Genomic DNA, 25,039 nt, shown 5'->3' with positions numbered 1-25,039 from the left:
TGCACTGTGTCTGTGTGTTCATTAGTTAGCAATGAAAGACAGGAATGTAAAACACCAGCATCTCTTTCAAAGTTCTGTGTCAGGGATGAGTGGGACTGTGCTCACACAGAGCATTTCCAGGAATATTAACTTTATGTAGCCTTCTAAGATTATATTACTTCCAGGCTGATTTATTTGTAAGTTGTCAATAAGGTATATTAATGTAAAACAGTTATTATCTTAACAACAGTTAACAATTAAACTCTTCCATCTTAGCAGACCTCCCCAAAATCATTGCAGTTCCCCCTGTATTTCTTTTTTTAGGCTAATACCCACAGGAATATACAATGTTAAAAGTTGCAAAACTGGATTTTTGAATGACCTTCTTGACTAAATTACTGTGCCTGGAAAAGCTGTAGATAAAATCATCTATCCTTCTTATAATTACTGAGGGATCTGGAGGGAGAGGAAAAAAGGAAGTGCTGTAATTTTGAACTACTGTATATAAACGTCCTAAACTCCATGGGTAGATTTTGAATTTGAGGCATAAACTGATTAAATTAAACAGAAGGAAAACCAAAACCAAGCAAAAAGCCCAGGCCATGAGAGCAACCTGCAAAGAGCAGAAGTGGTCAAAGCAAAAGAAATTCCCCACAGCAGGGCAGAGCAGGGCTCACTCTGAGATGAGAATCCACTCACAGGGAAAAGGGCAAATTCTCCACTTCCAATGAGACAAGAATAGAGGAGCTGATGAGCTCTTGTGCTTCTCACTATGTTTCCTATCTAAAGATCATGCTGAATTTAGGAAGGGTTGGGTTGTTTGGGGTTGGGGAGGGAGTGTTGTTTCGGTTCTTTACTATTATTCCTTTTTATTTTCCTACCCCTAAAAACTAAGACCTGTGTTCCCATGGGACTACAGATCCAAGCACCTGGGCTGAAGGTGTGTCAGGACTTTGGGAGCAGTCTGTAGGGAACAAAAAACATTTTCCCTGCCAACAAACATTGCATGTAAAGAACAGTAATAATGGCTTTATCACAACTTTGCGGTTTTAAATCATCATGGCAAATGGCAAATTTCTGCCTGCATGTGTACTCTGTTGCTTTTTCATGAGACCAAAAAGACACAAGGAGGAAGAAGTAGTGGACAGGGACAAGAGGGATCTGCCTCCTTTGCCAAGAATTTGGCTGCAGAGATGTATCCAGCGATGCTGATCAGGTACTGGGAATTTCTGTTCTCTCTAATAAATTCCCTGTATTTAAAAGATACTGGAAATTTTTAAGAGGTTGAGAGAGAAATAAAATTCAGATAGAGTCTGTTGCTTAAATGCATCTTGGGCTTTTCATGTAACTGAATGCCCTAATCAGAATTTGCATTCAAGAAGATTAGAGTCCAGTTAACTGGTAGAAAAGATGAATATTTAGAATTATCTCAATGCATTGAAAAAATATTTTAAAATCTTCTCTCACAAAACACTTGCATCTTTGAAATGAAATAGAGGAGAGCAGGAGAGAAGAGGGCAGTAGTGAAAAGCATTTAATATACATTTTTTCCAAAGTGAGATCATAAAAAAATACAAAGCAATGCATTTAATTAGTTTTTCTCTAATTATCTCCTCTAACACTTCTTCCCCCTCCCCCCATTTTTTTCAAACAGTATCAAACAGATGAATTCAGGATACAGACCAAAGCAGCTTCATTTCCATTACAGGACTTTTCTTTTGCAATCACAAGAAGCTGCAATACAAAAGCAGCTTTTAATAAACCACTTTTTGGCAAAGGAAATGAGATCAGCTCAAGGTTTCTCCAATGTCACACAACAAAGAGGCTGCAGCACCCTCCCACCCTGCCTGAGAGTCATCAGACTCAGGCTCCTGCCTGCCAGGACGTGGCCAAGGGCTATTTCCAGGCTTTGGCTTCCGACTCCTGCACCCAGCTGTGCTGAACTGCTCCTGTCCTTATGCTCGCTTTGAGTCACAGCCAACCCATCCTCCTCGGATGCACCTGGAAAAAGTGAGCCCAGTCACAAGTCTTTCTCCATCCAAATCTACAGCTAGAAACAGAAAATGGAAAAAAACCCCAAAGAAACAAAAAACACAAACAAAAAAAACCCAACCAAAGGCACCAAACCCCAGGTTTTCAGAATACCTATACCAAGTGGCAGCAAATAGTCACAATGGGGACATTTTTACCAAAATCTTCTGAAATGTACAGCATTACAGATGGCTTTTCACTGGAAGTGTGCACTTATAACCCACACAATATTTACTAACCCCCCAAAAAATTAAGAGTTGTTTGGGTTTGGTTTTTCTTTAAAAGAATGTCTCTGGAGCTCTAATTTCAGGTCTTGCTCATTCTCACAACTCATCATCCTCCCTCCCACACCTCAACATTATTGGTTCATAAATTATTATTTCTAACTACGCCACTATTACATTTCAAGTTCATATCAAAATTTGTGTATTATCCTTTCACCTTACACATCTATTAGAAAATTAGGTTGATTCACTTCTTTATAACTGAGAAAAGCCAGTCATTTCCCTCCCCCCCACAACTTCAATTTCACAGATAACATCAGTGATCCAACAAACAACAGGAAATGCTAGAGGTAAAATAAGGAAGGTACTTGGGGGGGATTTTACAAAGATCACTCCAGGCTCATATATTTTGCTCAATTTTTATTGAGTAATTTCTAGGTGGGCAAAAAGCCAGCTGAACAGAAGGAGCAGGCACAGGCAGGTAACAGCCACCCCATTTAGAGCTGGTATGTCCAGTTGTTCAGGGGAACTGCCAGCCCAGGTTGTACATCAGCAGCAACAGGAAAATGCCTCCCTACCAACCTTGCTACCTTGTTATTCAAAGTACAAGTGGCCTGTACTTCGTTCAACAGGAAAATGCTATCTTTAAACTCAGTGTAAAATACTTTTATATACAAAGCTTGTCCATTTATTGGTTTTCTCTGAAAAAGTCAGGAGTCTACAGATACATTATCTTCCTTAATTTCACAAATATCAGTTTCCTAATGCATGAAATAATCAATATTCTAACAATTGCTGCAGCCTCTTGTACATGTCTCAGCATTTTGCTACAGCAACAGTGAGCAGTAATGTCCCAGAAGCTCATGTTGTACACATTCCATCATCTAAAGCAAACATTTACCTAGATTTTACATAATCATGGAAAAAAGTCGCACATAAACAGTCAACACTAAGAGGATGGAGCCTGGGCTTTAAAGTCAACAGGCATTTTGTCACCAGCTTTGATAGAACACCTCTGCTGCTCAGGCTGGTAAAGCAACGAGGAGATCCCAAAACAAGAGCACACATCAGGAGCAGGAGCACTCCACTTCTCTGGCCACAAAGAGAGCTCTGCAGCAGGAGGATATATAATATATCTGGGCCTTGTCCCATCTGCACAAGACAGAGGGAGAGCAGTCAGACCTTTCAGATATCCCATGGTGTCCACCAGAGCTCCTGTCCCAGAGACGGAGCAGAAGCACCTTGGATTTATTAATCTATTTCTAAATCCTTAAGCTAAGTCCACTTTTCCCCCATGCTGTTGCAGATGCCTGGGTCCCAGGGAGGTGATTAGGGAAGGCTGGAGAGGGCACGAAGTTGTTTTGAGGCAGTGATGTGGGAACAACTGCTCAGGAAATGCAAGAGGGCAGCTCTGCTCTGCTGGTGCTGAGCTCCTCTCCCAGCCCTGAAGCACAGCATGGGATTTAACTTAATTACTGAACTTCTGCATTGAATCCTGCCTAGTGTCAGATGGAGAAGCAGTAAGGGTTTAACTGTCTTAAAATAACATTTCTAAAGATTGTGCCTTGTTTTTCTGACCTGGTTTATACAATCCTAAATGGAAAGAGATTAGGAATTAAACATATGCAGTGTGAAAATCACGAGGTTTGTTTTGTGAACTCAGCTCAATAAAGCGAAGCAGAAAGGATAAACCACTTAAAGATGCAATCACTAAGAAAAGATCTGGAGACTGCAGGGATGGATAGTTTAGGTGCAGTTCTTCCTGTTTAGGCAAGTACCCCAAATGAAGCCAGAAAGACACAATCCAAGGGGAACAAAGACAGACCGACAGACGTTGCACTGATTCTGCTCTCAAATGATTGGAATATTTAGAACTTTTCTTGCAAGCTTAATTCTTGGGTGTTTACTTAAATGAGAGCCCCACTGGTTTTAATGACGAGCAGACCAATTAATCTCAAATATGAATATTCTACCGGAGAAAAGGCAACTCCAACTGCAAATATAAATTAATAAAGGCATTACAGGCTTTCATACCATCACCTGTCCCATACTTTCATCTCTCACCTGAAAGAAAAAAAAAAAAAAACTGCTCCCAGTAAATGCTGCTTGGCAGAAGTGAGCACAGGAGCAGATGTGTCTGCATTAGTGCTTTATTTTCCACAGCGGGCGCCTGGGGACATCCCAACTGTTCTCATTTGCCACATGTTGGTTCCCACCGTGGAGAGGTCCTGGAGCACACAAGTGACACTGGAAGGGGTACTCCAGGACCTGCCTAGCCCATTACACCTGCTGCTGGCCTCTCAGCCCCCTGGGGCAGACCAGGGGTTTGCTGCTCTTGCTCTACAGTCCTGCTCCTCTTGTGCCTCCTTCCCTGCTAAAACAGACACTGCCAACAACACAGGGAAGAAATTCTGTGTGCTTTGTATGCATCTGGGCAAAAGGGAAGGTCTGCGTGCAAGCACGTAATAAAAAATGTTAGATGTTTTAATTTTGCCTTGCTTTATCACCTGGTAGACCCCAAAGGAAACAGTATAACTATTATAAGCATGATATCTAATTGCACTTTTATCTTAGAGAGTAAAACTCTGATTCTGAAAATAGCTCAGCCTACGTTATATGTAGACATATGGCCACATCTACATTATAAAGAAATTGCACAAGAGGATGAATCTCTAGCTTGATGCAACTCTTGTAAATAAACATGTACCATGACTGCTAATTAGATTCATTCCAATTTCCTAGACCCAACACAAGTTTTCCAAAGGGCAGCCATTGGTCTGGACATTTACCGGTGGCTTAACTGGCACTTGGATAGAATCACAGAGAGGAGTTTAATTCCATCCAGCTCCCCTGTGACTGCACTGCCACACAAATCACACCAACACGGGCTAGAGAGGGAAAGGTGATTCACTTCCGAACTACAGCCTCTCTCTGAAATAAATTATAAATGCAGGCACTGGAAAAAAAATAATTCTACATCATTTAAGCCACATCAGGGCAGCTCCTACAGCTCAGATGGGCAAGGCCATTCCCATCATCCTGGCTGAGCAAAGCTGGATCAGTGTGCACACCACTTCTCAGGCTAAAAGTGTGTTCAGATAGCACAGGGTAACAGTGCTGAGCCAAGGCAGTGGGTTCATTCCTACAGCCCCACAACTGAGATAAAAATTCACCAATTACTGACAGAGGCAGTAGGATCTCTCTTCTGACTCCCAAGCACTGGCATAGATCAGGGGAGGCCATGTGGGTAGAAACTGGAGCAAATCTTTGGGCTCTTCAGTGGGTCAGATACACCTAAATTATCCAAAGGCAGATATATATCTATATAAAAATATACATTAAATAGTAACATCCAAATAAGGATGTGACTCACTCACCACTGCCCAGTCAAAGCAGACCATTCAAGAAATCTCATTTACAGTGCATTTTATTACTGGAAAAGCAAGACAGGACTGTGTTTTAAAAGCTGTCACTTACTGACAACTTGCAATATGTGGTTACAAACACTGAAAATGAGTGAAGCAGACGCTTTGCTTTAGGAAGGATGAGATGGGAATGGCTGGTACATGTCTTGGTCTCAAAACATCAGCCTGATGATAAAGAAGTGTTTGCAAGATTAACAACAAAAGCTTGCACGTTAAAGGATGGAGTGCATGTATGAATTTACGGGGGGATTAATTTCATTTACATGCAGGCAACATTAAAGGAAACAGAAAAGCCACTGGATTCATTAAAAAAATTATAACAGTGAAAATTGGCATTTAATACAGGTTAAGCAGGAAAAATGTGCAATACATAAGCAGGAATCTTTCTAAAAAACCCAGGTTTTTGGTTACATGAAGACAATCAGGAGTGCTGTGTTCAAGTGCTAGCAAGGCCCATGATCCCTGCCTGTCTTGCAGTTCAGGGATATTCAACTAGTAATCTAACACTTAATACACTGTAAGGAAGCCAGTTCTCTTCTGGTATCTGACACTTTTAAACAATTTATATATTTCAGTACAAACTGTTTTTATAGGTGGTAAGTGGATCTAAGTATTAAATAATGAAGAGATGTTCTTCCCACATCAGTTGAGTGATTGCAACATTAAAAGACAGGAACATTACTGCACAAAAACTGCTACATTTTCCCCTCAAAGAAGCTGTTCTCTAAATATTTCATAAAGCTACTTTTTCGAGTGGCACTAAATATTTTTAAAGACGTTACTTCCTCAGTAAATGTCTCACTAAGTGGCTTTTTTGAACAAGGCAGCTGCTTTCCAGCCATTTAGCTTTTCTACACACTCGAGCATCAGCTTGATGAACGGAGCACACGAGGGTGGCCAGACTCCTCAGAGCCGACCATTCTCCATGCACACACACAGGAGAGCAAGCACCTGAGTGTGTACACACCCAGTGTCTAAAATTATCACACATAGATATGTTTATTAAGAGTACTGGATTGTTGCTGTCATCTGGACAGACCATCCTTGTGGGAGGCACACTGGGAAAAGCAAAGGGGTGCTGATCCAAGCAAGCTTTAATGAGATATGACAGGAAGAGTCCAAAGTCTCGCCGTCTTGTTTTCACTCTGTCTTCCAGAAAACAGGAGGTTTAATCAATTGCAAATTTTCAGTACACACTTTAAACCATCTCCTTCATTTTTTTGGCTTTTTGTAGCTCCCAAGTACAACACAAGGAGCAATTCCCAACTTCCTTCATCAAAGCTACATCCTGCCACAGGTCCTTGAGATCTGTTCAAGAAATGGCCAGAGAGTCACAGACTTCTCTGGAGAGTCCATCTTTCTTTCCAGTATGGACACTGCCCTCTTCCAGCTACCAGCCATTGGACACACCTCAGTATTCCTTGCACTGCAGCTGAAACAATTCAGTCTCTGTTACCAGCCAAGTCCTGCTTTGCTCCCTCATCCCCTCTCATTTCTTCAAAACTACTTTTTCATAACTTCTTTCCATCTTTGTCTTAAGAACAAAAGCTCAGGTCTTTGTCTTACAGACCTGAAAGTGAATTCAAATCAGGTGAAGTGTTCACCATCACAAGGATAACAGTTTGAAACAACAGACTCCAATTTTGCCATCATCTCCTTGTCCAGAAAAGAAACAAAAAACCAAAAAAAACCACCAAAACAACACAACAACAAAAATCATTTTTGCAAGAAAATTCTAGAAGAGGTATCTTCACTGCCATGCTATCAAACTATCACGCCCTGCTCGTTCAACCTGAATATAAGAACAAATGGGGAATATTTACAAGCAGCAAAATAAGAGTAGCGCAAACCAGTTTTACCATTCTGTCATTTGCAACACCTAAATACAAAAATTGTCATGTTTTTCCAATCAGCTAAATGCCAGCTGCAAAGGTATCATTAAATCTGTACCAGGTCTAACAAATTAACAAGCAAAGCAATTAAGACTGTATTAGAGACCTTATTCTCACAACATAATCAAAAACACTTCTTTACTTCTGACAAAAAACCATAAATGTCAAAACAAAAGCTCACAGCTCGAATTCTCATTTTCAGACTGAGCAAAGGCAGTTAATCTACTTCTGAAATGGCACCCAGTTTTGAAAAACTGCTTGGAAAGATCTGGGATACAAAATGGCAAAAAGCTCAAGAAACAAACAAAAAAAAATTTAAAAGAGGTAAGCATTAGGGAGGTATAGGCAGAAAGCAAAAATATAGAAAAAAGGTACATAAAAAATAAAAGCAAAGCAGAAGGCCAGGACAGACAGACATAAAGAAGTACAGGGACTGTAACACAACTGCATTTAACAAAACATCTTCTCAATTACAAGTAACACAGCCATAGGCAGCGCCCAGTCCTCCAAATCATGGATGTAAAAGAAATGGAAAGGGAAATAAAGCAGCAAGAAACATAAAATACTAAAGCTTAACTTGTTTTTTCCCCATTAAAACAAGTGTTCAATGACTTCAAGGGAAGTAATCACTAGATCAGTTTATTTTTTTCCAAGTATTTCTCAAAGACAGAGCTCCGTCACAAAAACGATCACCCGCCAGGCAATCTCAGTACCCCAGGATTTTATTTCATCTTTTTTAAAGTGTTCAAGTATGCACAACAATTCATCAGCACTGCCTTTTAAAGTTTTATGATGTTTCCTTTCCTTCTTTCATGGCCAAGCTTGGCCACCCTGCAGGGACCTCACCCCCAGCACAGAGAAAGGGGGACAGAAGAAAACAGAGAGGTCACCCCAAAGCAAAGCAGCACAAAACCACAGCCAGTCATGTCCTGTGCTTCCCTGCAGCGATGAAGGGTGAAAGAGAACAGCCAGATGTAAGAGCTAATCCTGTTATGAAAAAGTTGACAATAATGTGTATTTCTGCAGCCTGGCAGTCTACAGAGTCCCTGGGAAATGGATGTTGCAAAAGCAAGATGCTTCTTCAGATTAAATAACCACACATCTTGACTGCCCTCATATTTTTTTAGAAGTAAAAATGCATTGAGGGTGACTAGCATTTGTTTGCTGTAAAGCTCAACTTCATTCAATTTATGCCTGTCATTTTAAAAATTCAGTCTGTGAAGAAATGAGGGTTGCAGCAGGTAAGTGATAAGAATGACAATCTATTCAGGGTGGTAAAATTGAGAAAATTAAACTGTACAACTGCATGAGAATCAACTGTGAGATCTATGTTCAACAAAATGCATGCATTTCTAAATATCTGCCATGAAAGTAGCCAATTTTAGTTAGGTGGGGGTTTTTTCCCCCCAAAAAAGAAACCTTCAGTGGATTCAGATCATCCCCAAAATATCATATAAGGGGAGTCAGCTAAAGTCGGCAGGGAGGTTCAAAGAGCTACAAAATGAATGGAACCACCAAGGTGAGGACAACACAAAATGCTCACCAAGCTGGGAGCATTTTCCACAGAGAGAAAAAAAAAGCACACCGGGGAAAAGAAGAGAAAGATGAAAAGACAAAGAGGTCAGAAATAAAACTTATGTCTCTGTGTAGAAGTAATTCATGTTTAATTCTCCTCTGTCACAAGAGAAAGAACAAATATATCCACACACATACACAACTTAGAGCAATTAATAGTGCAGAAGGAAATAAATCTGTCAGCTCCTGACAGGGATCACATTATTCTTACAAAATACAAACAAGCCTATCTTACAAGTGTTTTAACCCAGAATTTATCAAAGCACCTCCTTGAGAAGTCGAAAATTCTAATGGATGCAATCAAAGGCAACAGAGAAGTCACAGCACAAGTAGAGACTCCAGAAAACTAAGAACTGTACCCACAGGCAAACACTGCATTTGTGGCAAGGAACCTGAGGAGGAGTGGAGGAGGGAATAGGGAAGAGATAAGAATAGAGTGAAGTGAGTGGTCCCAATGATGCTAGTGAGGCTATGTATAGAACAAGCACATGCCACAATAAATGCAGACTGCACAATCCACCCCCAGGTATCTACACATCGAGGAACCACCAGCAACATCCATGGAATTCTTCTAATTTCACCTTTTAAGTGGACTTCTGGGAGGCATTTTGATAGATTTATGTTGAAATGCTGGAGGGAGTTCAAATAAAAGCCGCACCAATATCAAAACCAGAGGAACTGATATATGAAGAAAGGAAAACAGCTAAGCATGCCAAGCTTGGAAAAGGTGCAAGTGATGAGGATTCTTACAGCTTACAAATATCTGAAGGATGCAGCCATCAAGGAGACAGCAATTAGTCAGGACAAAATGGCCCTAATCTCAAATAACACAAAGGAACCACAGTTGCAAAACAGTGATGGTTTCAGGAAATTCTTTGTGGCAGAAAAGTGCAAGAGTTATTTTAAAGTACAGAACATCCAATATAGATGCACACATTAGATCATCTTACATGGGAGTCAGTCATAGTCTACAGCTCTGTCAAAGCATAATCATGATCCTACTGGGATGGCTGTCAGACACAGGGGACACCCAAGGAGCCTTCCACTGTTCCTTTTTTGAGTAAATGATGGTGACTCCTGCTCCAAACCAAACTGCAGAAAGGTTTGTGTGGAAATACAGCTATACTGAGTACTTGCAGCAATTCACTTCAATGAAAATTTTGAAGTGATTACAGCTAATAAACAGGCTCTTTCTAAACCTCTGAAGTGATATTATGATTCTGATAGACCATATGGTTTCAGTGTATTTATACTGCACTGAGCTCTCCACGTGTCAGCTGTGACTGTGTTCTGGGGACACACAGCAGGTTTGGGTGGTGGGAGACCTTAGTGGGACTTCTGGTGGGTAGTGGCACAGCTGTGAACCACCCACCCCACCCCAAACTGCAGCACTGCCAAATTCAAGGAAACATTTCCTCAACTGGAGTCTTCCTCCCCAACCCCAATACCCAAATCAGTAATCAAATGTTGGTGTTAATTGGCAAGGAATTAAATTAAGCAAAATACCCTGTGTTCAGATTGTTTTGCCAGCAACAGGAGCAGATGCTTTCCTAGAGGCAGTATTTAATTTATTAGGACCCCATTCACTTGCTGACAGCATTGAGCTCGATCAAGACCTCCTGTGTCATTGGGAAAGTCGTAGCTGCTCTAAGAGTGCCCATAAGTGAACAAGGAATGTTGCTGAATAATACAAAATGTCACCAACTTCTTGCAACGTCAGTCCTGTTCTCCAGAGAGACAACAGAACCTCTACAGAAGGGCACTGAGTATTTCTTCTTTATAGGTCACTGAGCTATTAATATTTTTTTTTACTTTTTCTACCTCTGTTCCCATGGAGTTATGCCACGAGACAGACGCACAGTCACATTAACCCTACTGCAATCCTGCCATCCCATTGAAAACATGACCTGTTAGTAATTAATCTTAGACCTGGAGGTAATAATAGTGCTCTCCACCTTACCAACAGCACTGCTCATCCAGCATTCACAGCTCCTACAAGGACCCTTCACAGGGGATGTGAGAGAACCAGGGGAATGTGTTAGTTCCTGCAAAATGAGACAGGAGCCACTGGCTCTGTAACCCGTGATTCACCAAAAGCTTTTTCTTCATTTCATTTTCTGCAGTTAAACACATACTTGGAGAGACAAAAGGTCCATTTGTTTCCTCTCTCGATGGCCACATGTGAGACTCATTAATGTTAATTGGATTTATGAGTGCCTGCTGGAAAGAGAAGAAACGGTAAAGATTTCCCATTTGCAGGGAAACAATCAAAGGAATAATTTTTTGTGAGTCTTGCTGATGAAGAGATGAGGAAATAATGGATGAGTCACTTTACATTATGATTCAAAATTCTTAAAATAGAAGAGATGAAAACACTGATTTCTGTACAGGTTATATTCATGTAAGAGACTCTTTCTAAGAATCCAATTTGAACCTCCAAGTATAGTCCTGCTTCTAATTACCCAAGAAGAAATCCTGGTCTCCGAATTGTAATTATACAGATTTGTGGCTGTAATTCAATTTGTCAGGTGTAAAATACAAGTGCAATTTCCTCTACGCACACCCCCCCCCCCCCCCGCAGCCTTCAAAGAGACACTGAACTTGAGCCATTTGATAATTTATTCCATATTGTAGCTTTCACATTTACTATGCATAAAACTTCTGACAGATTTGATTTTTTTTTTAAGAAGGTGATTATACATGGCTCTAGTTACTCTACTAACTGGTCTGAAAATAAATCCCAATAAATTCATCTCGTGGCTGCAACACAGCATTAGCCACTACCCTACCTGGCCTACACAGTGACCAGGGCACTTCAAAGTAAGCTCAGAATTTCCGCTACCTCTGATGGGGATGAGGGAGAACATCCACAACCCTCACATGCATTGATCTGCTCCCTGGCAATTTCTCCAAGGTTAGTCCTCTGCTCAGACCCAGTCACTCAAGTGGAGACTCTCTGAATCAACAAGGCCCCTCTTTGAGAAAAGAGAGTTTCAGCCACTCATAAAGAACTTTGGCACATCTTCCTTCAGGGTCACATTTCCTCTATGGCAGTCAAGAGCTATAGGAAATGAGACTGATGCCACACCAGTGTGTTAAACAATGGGCTTCAATATACAGAGTATATATCAACAATATTGCATATGTATAATAATATAAAAATATATGTGAACTAAGTATATAAATATATCAAAGCCATAAGCACACCACACCCACTGTATGAAAAGATGCAAAATATCTGAACAACTTCCTGAAAATAATCAAGCTGTGGAAATACACCCTTGCCCATCCCGCAGTGCAAGGGCTCTGTGGGCTGAACAAGGTAAGGTTGATAATTTCTCATCTTTCCTCTCTTTGAAACAATCTATAATGAAGGACTGCAGCATATAATGCTTTAGAAAATGCTTGGCTAGAATTTTCCTTGCCTCTGCATAAAGCTGTTCTAATGACAACAATTCAATTTCCCTGTCAGTTGTGTTCCTGAGTACCTTTTAAAAGCCTTTCCAAAATTAAGGTTATATACTCCAGTAATTTTCAATATGAAAAAGTGCAATCAATAAAATACTGCTGATAATGCACACGATTTGTGGAGAGTGAGAGCTAAATATGAATTAGTTTTGGACAAGTTCCGAGTCTATCATCTTTCTTAATTACAAGCTGGGTCATTGACTACAAATCGCATGACTCAGCTCGGGAATCCCTACAAAGAAACCCTAAGTAGATTTAATAGTTGCATTTGATTTATTTGTTACTCAGAAGCTGAAACAAGCCCTGTGTTTCAGACCTCTGGCAGATCAGGAGCTCCCCAGAGAACATCAGTGCTGGCACTGCTCCTGCCAGCTGGATGTCATCTGGGACGAGGGAAGCCAGAGCATCCCAGGAGTCCCAAAAGGTTGGGAATAGTGCACAGCAGGGACACGCCTCACTCCCCAAGGAACCTCACCACAGAGGATTAAATTAAAAGCTACTCTTCTAGAGATCAAACGTGATCAACTTGTAACCTTGACTGAGGAGGGAGGGACATTTAGTCCTACACTTTGCTTAAAAGCACAGTCAATTAAATTAATGCTGCTCAGTCAAGTTTTGGGCATCTCCAAGGATCGAGATGCCACAGAACCTCCTTCCAGTGCTTGAACACCCTCGATTCTATTTATTTCCCTTGTATGTGATCTGGATTTCCCATCTCTTAACTTGAACTTGTTGCCTCCTATCCCACCCCTCCAAGACAAGCCTGGCTGACCAAAACCTGTCCAAGTCTGCCTGGTTTCCCAGCAAACAAACGACACAGACACAGCAGTGCCACTGCTGCCATGGATGTGCTGACAAGGACAGGCAAACCTTTGTCCTGGTTTTCTCCAGTTCCGTCATAACGTCATTCCCTAATGATGTGTTATCCCTTGGTAACTCTACATCTTCTCGCTATTAAACACCTTGGCTCAGGTATTCTTGCCAAAATACCTTAAATACCTTCACACAGCTCACTGCAGTTTCCTTTCAGGCACCAGAGCACTGGGAAGCTCCACTTTTGCTTCTTTAATTCTCCATTATTTATAAAGCAGCTCCACTCTGGGCATACTCAACCACCACAGTGAGTTGGTGGTGCAGCCACCAGGTTTTGCTGGACTTTTCTAATTACACTGCTATGACACTTTCATACCCACGAGCACTCCAAGGTGTTTCATAAAGACAACTTCAAGTGTTTCTGACATCCTGATGGTGGGAAGCTTTTCTCTCTGCTCAGCATAAGTAACACAACGGGCTACAACTCCACAGACCTTTGGAAGGAGTCCTTTAAAACCACTTTCATCTCTTTCTAATCCTTAATTCCACCTGCCAGCTCATGCAAATTCACTGATTTCCCAAACAAACAGGTGTCAGATGATTTACTGGCTCATTTGCACAGCAGAAGGACAAGCAAATATTATCTTGATTTTCCTCCCTCGTGAAATATTTCCATAAAACTATCAGAAAGAATTAGCATTGCTATTAGAGATATCAATGCAGAGAAGCGAGAAAACCCATTTATTCAGCAGCTACCCTCAGAGTATCCTGAAGCATTAATTATCTTTTAAGAATGTTTAGTAAACTAGCAGCATAAAAGGTATTTTGCTTTAAAAAAAGGCTACTAACAACCTTGCTTTATTTGTAGAAAGTTGTTTACTGCTCATGTAGAAGAGTGTAATTTTCTTTATGCAATTACATTAAGTTTCCAGGGTCTCACTTCTAAGCAAATCTAAAAACTTTTTTTTTTTTTTTTTTTACAATAAAGAGTATTTTGTAAAAATAGAATACAAAAAAAGAAAAAAAAAAAAAAAAAAAAAAGAATACATTCACAGTGTACTATGCTGCAAATATATAAGCCTAAGACTTCTGGTATAAAGACATTTATACCACTTCTTTACTTTGTCCTTTTTTAAAAAAAAATCAGAAACCAACCCAAATGCGTGTTCAATATTCATATAAACAGGCTCAGAACTAAGTGTCAAGACTGGGACAGGCAGGTTTAGGGGCTGGAAAGATTTGAGGACCTCTTTGTCTGTGTTATACTCTCTCATGATAAAGCCAACTGTTTCCAACAGAGGAAGACAAAACATCCTATACAATTACACATCTTTAAGCAAACTTCATTAAATAATTATACATTTCAATAAAGAAAAAAGAAAAAAAAAGGCATTTTGCCTTTGCTTTATAAATTTAGGCTCAGGTTGTTTCATGGACTGCTTGGCCAGACCCCTAATGCACCATAATCCGTTACAGACCCAGGTGTACCCCAAGTTTTAACTCCAGACATTTTATCAAAATCCATTTGATGAAGGAATAGCTGATCTTCTGTAAATGAGCATTGTGGTTTCCTGCCAAAAAACAGTTGCAGCAGAAATTAAATACTTAGAAATTGCAGCTATTTAAACAATTATATTCTGTCATGTGTTTATCCTAAATAACTAAATAAATGACCCACAAACTTCATGGGCACCAAGATCACAGAATCATGGAACAGTGTAGGCTGGAATGGACGTCAAAGATCATTTAATTCCAATTCTACTGCCATGGGCAGGGACACCTGCACTGATGTGTATTTGTGGTGGAAGTATGCCATCAGTTAGATGGAAAGGAAGCTCCTTTCCGGAGTCCAGAAACTCATTTCCATAAGGCAAAGAGGCAAATTCTAACAGATATTGTTGCAGAGCTAAGTTTGAAAGAAAACAATCTGCCTGAGACTTGGCCAGTGTAGGCAATCAAGCTCTATGCTGGCTGTGAGAAACCTTGCAACATGAATATTTGAGTTCAGCTGGGTCCCAGAGGAGGTAGCCTGATCACTTGCTATTTGGGGGAAGAAGCCTTCTCTAAAAATATCTTTCTCACACGCATTAAAAAATCATTTTAAAAATGCAAATCACCACAGTCCGACACAAAGCCTGACGAGTCCTGAGTCGTTGGTACAAACTAAGAATGTTGATGAGCTTCTAAACACAAATAAACAAAAAAATCCCTCAGTTCCTCACACCAATTCTCAACATTCTCCAAGCCACTTGCTGAATTTTAAAACAAAACCTGCTGTTCATCATATGCAATCAGGAAAGCAATGAAGAGGTGGGAGGTCAGGAGGGAGATATGGAGATGGCTCTCCAGGCATTATTTCTGGATTTGCTCTTACAGCTGTGAAGAAAGAATCTGCATTTCCTTTCTTACACCACTATCCATATAACTGCCACCCATTTAAAATTCCATATTAAAAATATTTGGAAATTTACTCTTTGAATTAATTAAAAAGAAAAAAAAATGAAAAGTTCTCACACAACTCAGAGTGTTCAGAACAAACATCCTCTGCCAAGGGTGAAACAAACCCCTTGTTACTGCCCCTTCTGTACCCCTGCATCGGCCAGTTCTCAGAGGAAAGGAGCTGTAAATATATACTAACAAAATAAATTAATTACACTGTGAGTTAAAATCTCCTGGTTCCTGATGCCTTCAGTTTCTTATCTCCATTGAACAAACAAGGTTAAACATGACAAATATTGTGCCTCCTTGTGAGTAAATGTTGTTTTGTTTACTTTGGGGGGTTTTTTTAACAACAGTAAGTCACAGCTCATCATATAACAGTCTCTCAAGAATGATGGGGGAAAAGCATTTGTTCTCACTCCAATAATGTGTGGAAAAATAGAAGGGTCTGATGAGTATTTGTTTCTAAGGGACTGGCCAGATCCAGCCAAATTAGGAAGGCTCACTCCCTCTCCCATGTTTACAATTGAATCACTAGTGAGCAAACAAAAAAAATCAACTCACTTTCCACTACCACCAGACAACATTAAATAATCTGTCTTATAAATAATTTTAACTGCATTAAGATATAAAATAATAGAAAATGTTCTGGATTGATTTTGTATGATTCTTTAAGCTCATCTCCACCTACATTTTAAGATGGATCTGAATAGATGGCTTTGATTTTTGGGGAGAGTAATTGTTCCTGTTGACATGCCTGAAAACCATTAAGAAAAAGGAAATATTGCAATTGTCACCAGTTAGGGGCATCAGAGATCTTCCAGCTACTTACTTAGGTCCTACACAAAACCCCACTGTGCTCAGCTAAGAGGCCACTCACCACCAGTGTCCTCTGGATCCACAACTCAGAGATAACTCGGTTTTTTTCAACAGTGAACCCCTGCTGATAGGAAGGTCAAGAAACCTGAATTTCCCCAGAGCCCACAGGAAAGACTTCTAGGATTGCAATCTGCACCTTGGAAAGGTCCAATTGGTTTACAGACTTCAAAAATACCTGTGGTTTTGAAAACACAGGAGCCAACTTTCTGTTTTCCAGTTAGCAACATGGTAAACAACATGTTAGCAACGTTTTCCAAGTGTGAGCAACATGTTAAAATTAATGTTGTGTATCTCAAGGCTAAGAGATTGCTACGGGTATTTGCATCAGAAAATATTCCAGGCAAAGGCTCTCCTCAGACTTATTCTTTAAGGCCTCAATCTGAAAAAAACCTAAACAAGTGTACTAATTTAACCATGGTAATAGTCTAATTACATTCAACAGAATACCGTGTTTGAAGCCTACCATGCATTTAATAAGCTTTTACTGTATAAAAGTCTGCTCGGTAATAGCTCTGAAGCAGAAGCTGCCCCAATTTAAATCTGCTGCATGCTGGACTCCAGCTCCTGCTATTTTTTGGACCAGAGGATGGAGTCACACAGAGCCTGATGGACACGGGAGTGCTGTATCTCGCTGCACGAGGCTTGAGACCTCTCTGAACTGCTCTGGAAATGCACTTAAATTCTGATAGTTTCCTGTTAACTCACCAAAACATAGCCTGCTGATAATGCTTTGAACCAGAGCTGTTACAGACAGCCTCACACGAATAAACCAAGTCACCTGAGTTCAAACTAATGGACTTTAGAAGTGGGACACATGAATGATTTTATTGTTCCTTAAACTTTACCCGTTTATTCTGTTGTCTTCTGAGTGGCTGGTTTTCAATCATGATCTAAGTAATGTTTATTAATTATTAAAATTAAATTAGGCAGAATTTATTTTGCCGCTTTAATATTTTAATGAGTTAGGGCTGTTTTCAGCTTCTCTCACAGAAAAGATGGGAATGTTTTCAAGTTCCAAACTTAGGTCAAAAAAGACATTAACAGATCCACAGGGAACATAACCACTGAAGAAAGTAACAGGTGATTTTTCTCCCCTTTTCTCCCCTAACTAATACAATTTTGGCCTAGCAACTCAACCCTAAAAGCTCTGCAACATTAAAGATGAAAAACAATGTATTGCAATAATTCTGCATGTGTAAGATAGCATTGAAAAATTACCCTCCAGCTACTGGTAATATACAATATGGCAAACAGAACTGCAGGTTGTCATTTTACCAATATTTAAAATAAACCTATGGTAAGTATTGGTTATTTTATATGTGTACAAGATAGCTTGAAATCAATGGACATTTACCCTGATCATGCAGAATTACAACTGCAGTTGTAATTCATCAGGAAATGTTTTAGTTTAATACTTTCTTCCTGTAGTAGGGAATTGATATGTGTAACAGAAATTCCCATAAAATACATTTTATGTATATACCACAACCTATTTACTTTAGTAGATGTGGGAATACAAGACTATTCTACAAGTGTAAAAGAGCTAAAGACAACAAACAGCCTGAGCAACAGATGGCACTTCCAGAGGGCAGCAGTGTGACAGTATTTGAACTCCATGGAGTTGGCATAAAAAGTAGAAGCACGACCTAGGACTGCTGAAAGGAGTTATATACAAGTTAACTACTTTATGAATTAATTAATATCCCTACAGTCATAACCAAGCTGGCTGGGAGGCACAAAGCTGGACTACAGGGTAGCCACCTGAAGTTCATGAGATCATCTTCTCCACAAGGCTTATGGCATTGTGGTCAGAGTTAGATTCCAGTTTCCATTCTACCCCTGAGATCCCCCAAGTTCATACTTTTAACCAAAGAACAAACCTACATATATTGAAGTCACAGTTTGTCACAAAAACAGATTCTTGTGCTTGGTCTATTTGGTCCTTTAATCAACTGCTAATCAGGACCTTTCTAACCTTACCTGCTTTCCATCTGTACCAACAACACACTTGAAACTGGAATTACAGTAGCAATTTACACCACACAGAGGTCTAGACTTTTCCCTGACCTCCTCAGCCAAGTGACAACACCTTGACTCATTCTGATCGCCACCAGAGAAAATGTATTTGTCCAACTAAAAGACGTGAAGGAGCCCCACAGGTCCAGACCTCCACCTCTGTAAATCTCAAGGAAACAGAGCCATTGACACCAGTGCAGTATCTTAAGGTGAAACAGCAGATACTCAGTCACCAGCCACAGACCAGCTACTCAGAAGACCAAAGAGTCAGTCCTCTTGCTGACCAACAAAAAATTGTATATTTTAACTAGGATAAGTACTTCAAAATAGTTTGGAGTTTACATGCTGAAAGACATTTTAAGAATTTTAAAAACATGTGGTTCTGATTCCAAACAACTCATTTCTCTCTCCAGAAAGCTGTTTTTTTCATACAAGTTTCAATACTTTTTGAGATTACAAACTGCAAGACAGCAGCCACAGCAAGGAAGATGAATTACAAAGTCAGACTACTGTAATTTGGCATCAATAGCATAAGGCCTAAAAAAATAACAAAGCAAAGTGCATTAAAAGATCAGGACCATAGACAAAACAAAGAGTTTGTAGCAAAAATAAAAAACAACTATAAACCACTACAGTCAAAAAGAACATCCTTGAGAAAACTTCATAGTCATCAAGGACAAACCCTGACATGAAATGGCCAAGCAATCAGGCCAATATTCATCAATTAAAACACCAAGAAGCATGAAAATGCAGAAAGAGCACTAGAAATTTGAAACATCATTGCACAATACTGACCTGCATGGTAAGTTCTGAGCTCCTTGTTCACAAACCATCTGCCACACAGAGACCACATGGCAGTTTGGTTCACTTAGACAGTACTCCAGCAACAACAAAAAACCTTCCAGAGAGCTGCCACGGAGTACTCCAGTGGCAGACTAGCTACTGTTAGGAGACTGTGCATATTTGAAGGACATTTCAGGCAACAGAAACTGCAGAGGGAGAGGATAAAGCCTTACTCAATGGCACAAATACCACTAATTTATTTTTACCATACTCCTCCATTTTTCTGAAGTTACTTTTTAATAAGAGCTTGGAGGCTGTTCTTCCACAGGGGCCCATTTTCCACCAATTTGTTATTCAGGTTTATTTTCCTGGCCAGAAGCAGCAGATAACAATTAGGCAAGGGATCCCTACCCCAACAGGACCACACACACTGAGGACTGGGCAAAGCCACCAGGTACCCAGAACTGCATGTAGATACACATTCCTTCATGTCCCACCTTCACCTGACTCAATGTTCATTCACAATGAGTCTTTTTCCTATGTTATTTAATTTTAAAAGTTTTTACAGTAACCTGTTCTCAGTTACCCAAATCCAGCCTCTCCTTTGTTCCCTCTTGTGCTTTTCACTTCTCTCTGAGCTCAACTTTTCTCAGTGCCTTCTCCTGATGAACAGAACTGTGGCCTTCCCCGTCCTCTTCCTGCTTTGTATCTTTATCCCTCACACACTTCTCTCCCTGTCCTAAATAACCCCACCTCAAAGCCCACACTCAGCAGGCACTAAAGACAGACGTGCTTTAGAGAAAGTCCAAGGCAACAGAAACGCTGTCATTCCATCTTTTCCACCAAAAGTAACTCTCTGATGCTCTCCACTGAGCAGCTTTTATAGAAGGCCAAAGCTGTGTGCTTCATGTTCCCTACCAGCTGACCAAAGGTTTGCAGTTCTCTCTTGCTGCTGTGTTCTGCGAGTTTTGAACCAAATCTTCATAAAGTTTTAAGTGACTAATTCTGTGTGAAACAGGACACAGGTAGAGGACAAACACATAACAATCACCCACAGAGACAAACAATCAGGGAAAAAAAAATGTCTCAATGACTTCTCCTGGAGAGGAAGGGAGAAAAAAAAAAAAAAAAAAAAAAAAAAAAAGAGTTTCAGAGCAACACCAGGTCATTCCAGAATGGGACAGTAGTGAAAAGGCCGGCCCAAGGAGCTTTCTCCCCTGAAGCCTGACCAGCTCAGGTTTGAAGACACACCACATAAAACCATCTCCAAACCGCAACACCATCTGACTAGATCCAGCACTTTTCTACTTGAGGTGAATTTCTGCTGAAACACACACACTCATCTTTATTTCTAGACAGAGCGTGGTGGCAGAACTCTGAAGGAGAACCAAAACTTAATGAATGTAAGTTTTGCACAGAAGCAATTCTGTGCTGTACAAAGGGAGGCTGTTTCCAGGTTCTCCTTGGTTTATGAGGAAGCAGTAATTTTTAGAAAGCTTGGAGCTCAGCTGAAGAGACAATGAATGCTTTACAGCAAATAGGAAGATGTGTCTGAGTCAGAGCTGCTTCAAAATTTGTGATTTTTAGCTTTACAGATTGCTGTTTCTCCTAGTCTCATTCTATGATGGAAGACAGCAAGAGCATAGTAAAAGGCTTTGTTCTTACTGGAATTCCTAAGGACTTATTCTAGCTTCCACTAATAAATGTTTTCATCCTCCCAAGTCTGAAAAGTTTGTTTACAGTGAAAGTGACCAACCCGCTGAAACAATGAAACCTCTGATTCTCCCACTGAAATGGAGGTAAACGTACCTCAGCACCTCAGAACTCTCAGTCTGAGCTAGTCATGCCCTGTATCACAACTCAATGGCATCTTCACCTCCTATAAATTAAAATATAGCCAAGACAAAAACACAAAGCCTTGATCCTGCATCTATACCATTTATTTCATAGGGAAGGACTTCATTTTGCTGTCCACAGAGCCAACAATAAGAACTCTTCCTTTCCAACCCAGCAGAAACTTCACCAGTGCTGACTGCCCAGAGAGACGCTGTTGAGCTCAGGGCTCTCATGGCAGTCCCACAGCCAACACTGCCTTGTCTCCCCTCACATCCACCTCACTGAAGAGCAGAGTTGAGTTCAATTTATTCTCAGAGTACATTTTTTTCCTCCAGAGTATGAGCACTTCAAAGCCCACACAATTATTTTTTATTTGAATTTGAAGTTAGCACCAAAATTTCCCAAAAATATTTTGGTCACAAATAGTTTTATCAGTAAATAAATTGATCAGGAACATTGAGAATATGGGGCTGCCTCTTTTTTTTTTTTTTTGCCAAGGGAAAAAATTTAAAAAATAAAATGCTGTTGAAGCAGAATCCATTATGAACTGCAAGATAATACACAGTCCAAAAGTTACATCAGAGTATTCTCAGTCCTGCCAAATGCATCTTTACTGAAATTGTTTAGTGGGAAGAAGGTGATGTATCATGCCATTATTTGAAATGCACCAAATATTTCTGCTGTAGGTCTTAGGTTTGCAACTGTAACAGTGAAAAATTACACACATATTGCCATCTCATGGATACTACAAACACTTGTTTAAAATTCCAAGAACGCCATCCCTAACAGAAAAATATGCAGAATCCACAGCAAATAAAATTGTAAAGATTTACAACGTGAAAGCGGGAACTTCACATTTGAAACAGTCCAAAAATCTGCCTCAGATTCTCTCGTAGTAGTTACTATTTTTATGACTTGGCTCAGACTCGCTTTAATCTCTTTATTTAGGGAGAAATTGCAAGCTTGCCAACTCTAGCAAATGTTAAGTACTTCAGTAAATTCCCCATCAATATAGGTCGTGCATTCGAGGGAACAAGAATGCGGTGAGTAAGTTCTGCTCTATCTCCTCCGAAGGGGATTTCAGAACAAGGCGGCGATGGGTGAGAGAGATAAACAACGCGGCTAAGCCCCTCTTTCAGCTCCATCCTCCTCTCCAGACATCTGTCCGCACACTGTGCCGTGCCGGGATTGAGCTGTTACGTGATGCAGCCAAGGCAGGCTGCCGTGATCCCGCATCCCCGTTAGCAGGGCAGGCAGGAGGGAGAGCACATGGATTGCCAAGGCTATTGCACCGTCACTCTTCCATTAAACTTCAGCAACAGCACGCAGCGACTTCCAGCAAGTCAGCAAAACCACAGGAAACCCAACAGATGTAAAGACACCTAAGCATGGAGGGTGAATTCAGAAACAGCCCCAACAGCCCGTGCAGACTCCCCGGAGCATCCAAGGCACACTGCCTGACCCCACCGAGTCCTGTCAAACCCCGAGTTTTGCCTTTTAAACAGAACTTGGTCAGCCAACAAACCCAAACGCGGATGGTTTCTCAGGCAGGGCTGGAACAAACACATCCCCGTACCCAAACCAGCGGACGGACAAGTTTGGGATGCCCCTCCCGCACCTGCCCGGGAGGGCGCGGGGCTGTCCCCGCACGGGGGAGCGGGGCTGGGGTCACCGGGGGGCCGCCCGCCTCTCCCCGCCCTCCCCCGGCCGGCAGGGTCCCCGGGCAGCCCCGCGGGGACACGGCAGCGCTGCCCCGGGCGGGGGCCGAGGGCACCGCGTCCCGCCGCGGCCAGGGAGGGGCGGCCGGCCCCGCTCCCGCCGCCCGGAGCCGCCGCTGCCGCCCGGAGGAGGAGGAGGAGGAGGAGGAGGAAAGGAGGAAGGGGGATGCAAGGGAAGAAGCCATTACCAGAGTTTTGTTCCCGTTCTTGCTGAGGGGGCCGCGGAAAACTCCCTTGATGTTGCGAAAGTGCCCGTTGCTGAGGTGCGCGGAGCTGATGACAATGTAGTAGCACTCCATGGGGCCGGGGCCGCCTCCTCGGGCCGGGCTCGGCGGGGCCGGGCGGGGAGGGCCGGGGCCGGCGGGGGCCGGGGGTGCGGCCCCTCAGGCGCGGCGCGGCCGCGGGAGGAGGAGGAGGAGGAGGAGGATGCGCGGCGGGGCGGCCGCGGCGGAGCCGAGCGAGCTGCCGCCGCCGCTGGCAGGCATAGTGCTATTATAGCGAGCAGCCTTGCCGGTCGGCTGCACTGAGCCAATGGCAGGGAGCCACTGGGCTGGTACCGAGCGCTGTCAGAGGAGGACATCTGTCACACGCCGCCTCCACCGCCACCCACCGCCCCACGCCCCGCTGCCCCCGCCGCGGACGGGCCGGCGGCAGGTAAAGGGGGACGGGCGGGGGGGACGGGGCAGAGCCGGCGCCCCGACCGCAGCCAGCCCCGCAGGTGGGGTGTGCCCTCCTTTTTCCGGGGGTGGGGACGACGACGAGTGCGATTCCTCTGGGATGTGGGGGGGATGGAGGGTGGGCACGGAGAGGCGCCCGGGGTGCGACGCCCCCAGCCCGACGCTCCCGCCCTCCCCCCTCCCTCCCTCCCTGCGGGCAGCCTCCGCGCCCTCCACCGCGCCCTTTTCTTTTTCCTTACATATTTTTCCGACACCAAACTCGCGGCACCTCCACCTGCCGGGGCGGAGCACCCCCCCCTCCCTCCGCTCCCCGGGGCTCCATCGCTGGCCGCCCCCGCCCGCCGCTCTCGGCTCCTCTGGCCCGTGACAACGCAGCTGGGGGGAAATCGGTCATTTCTCATCCCCGCTCGGCCTGAGCTCCATCCCGCCCTTTGCTGCCGCAGCCCATCCCATCCCCGCCGCATCCCGCCCGGCAAAGCTGCAGGATCAGGAGCGGGCTGGCCAAACTTCTGGGTCAGGGATGCGCTTGGGACCGCATCCTCCCTTCCCGGGGCGACCGCATCCCTGCCCCTTGGGGCCGCATCCCTCCTCCTTGGGCCGCATCCCCGCCTCTCCCCCGCGGTACTCACGGTTCTCCCGGGCCGGGGCCGCCGGCGGAGGCGGCTCTGCCCACCCGGCCTCGCAGGGCTTGGGCGTCTGCAAGGAAAAGGACAAGCACCATGGTTTCTTGCAGGCTCTGGCGCAGGCTCTGCGATCCTCAGCCTCAACGCCCGTGTGATGTACTCGCTCGGTCCTGCAAAGCCCCCAGCAAACCGGACTGAAAGCCATTAGGTACATCAGCATGAGGCAGCTGTGGCATACCCCTGCTCCTTCCTTCACCAGCATAAGTGTTCCTTTCTTTTTTGCAGCACAGAAATGGGAGCTGGCTTCCAGGACCGGGATTTGTCACAGTGTAAGATGTGCACAAGGAAGATGCTTAAGTGTGGTTTGTTGTTTTGTTGGGGATTTTCCCCCCCATAAGATATGCAGCTGCCTCATGTGAGGTATGACAGAAACACTCGTAGCTGGCTCATCTGCCAACTGCTTTACCTTTATTCTGGATCGTAAAAATCAAAATTGATGGGATGGATTTCCCAGTGCCAAAAAGAGGGGACACCTTAGAAAAGAAGCCCAGAAACGTGATGTAACATCTGAACATGTTCCTTAGTCAGCATTTGCTGCTGGCAGCATAATAGCAGTGTCCTATCATCTTGTCCTCCAAAACAGATGAGCTGCTGCCAGAGG

The 25,039-nt window shown here is 42.7% G+C and overlaps 1 protein-coding gene across 1 annotated transcript in view; it reads right to left on the bottom strand.

The window, feature by feature from the left end:
• Positions 1-23,392, bottom strand: part of ZNF804A (zinc finger protein 804A) — a 145,840-nt gene extending 122,448 nt beyond the window's left edge. The window contains exon 1 of the mRNA XM_083864679.1: positions 23,267-23,392. Coding sequence (XP_083720805.1) covers positions 23,267-23,377 — 111 coding nt within the window. The 5' untranslated portion in view covers positions 23,378-23,392. The remainder of the gene's footprint in view (positions 1-23,266) is intronic.
• Positions 23,393-25,039: the final 1,647 nt, after the last annotated feature.

Source organism: Zosterops lateralis (assembly GCF_965231275.1).
Source record: "Zosterops lateralis genome assembly, chromosome: 7".
NCBI lineage: Eukaryota > Metazoa > Chordata > Aves > Passeriformes > Zosteropidae > Zosterops > Zosterops lateralis.
The sequence above is the reverse complement of the archived record's forward strand: the minus strand, read 5'-3'. Positions and strand labels throughout refer to the sequence as shown.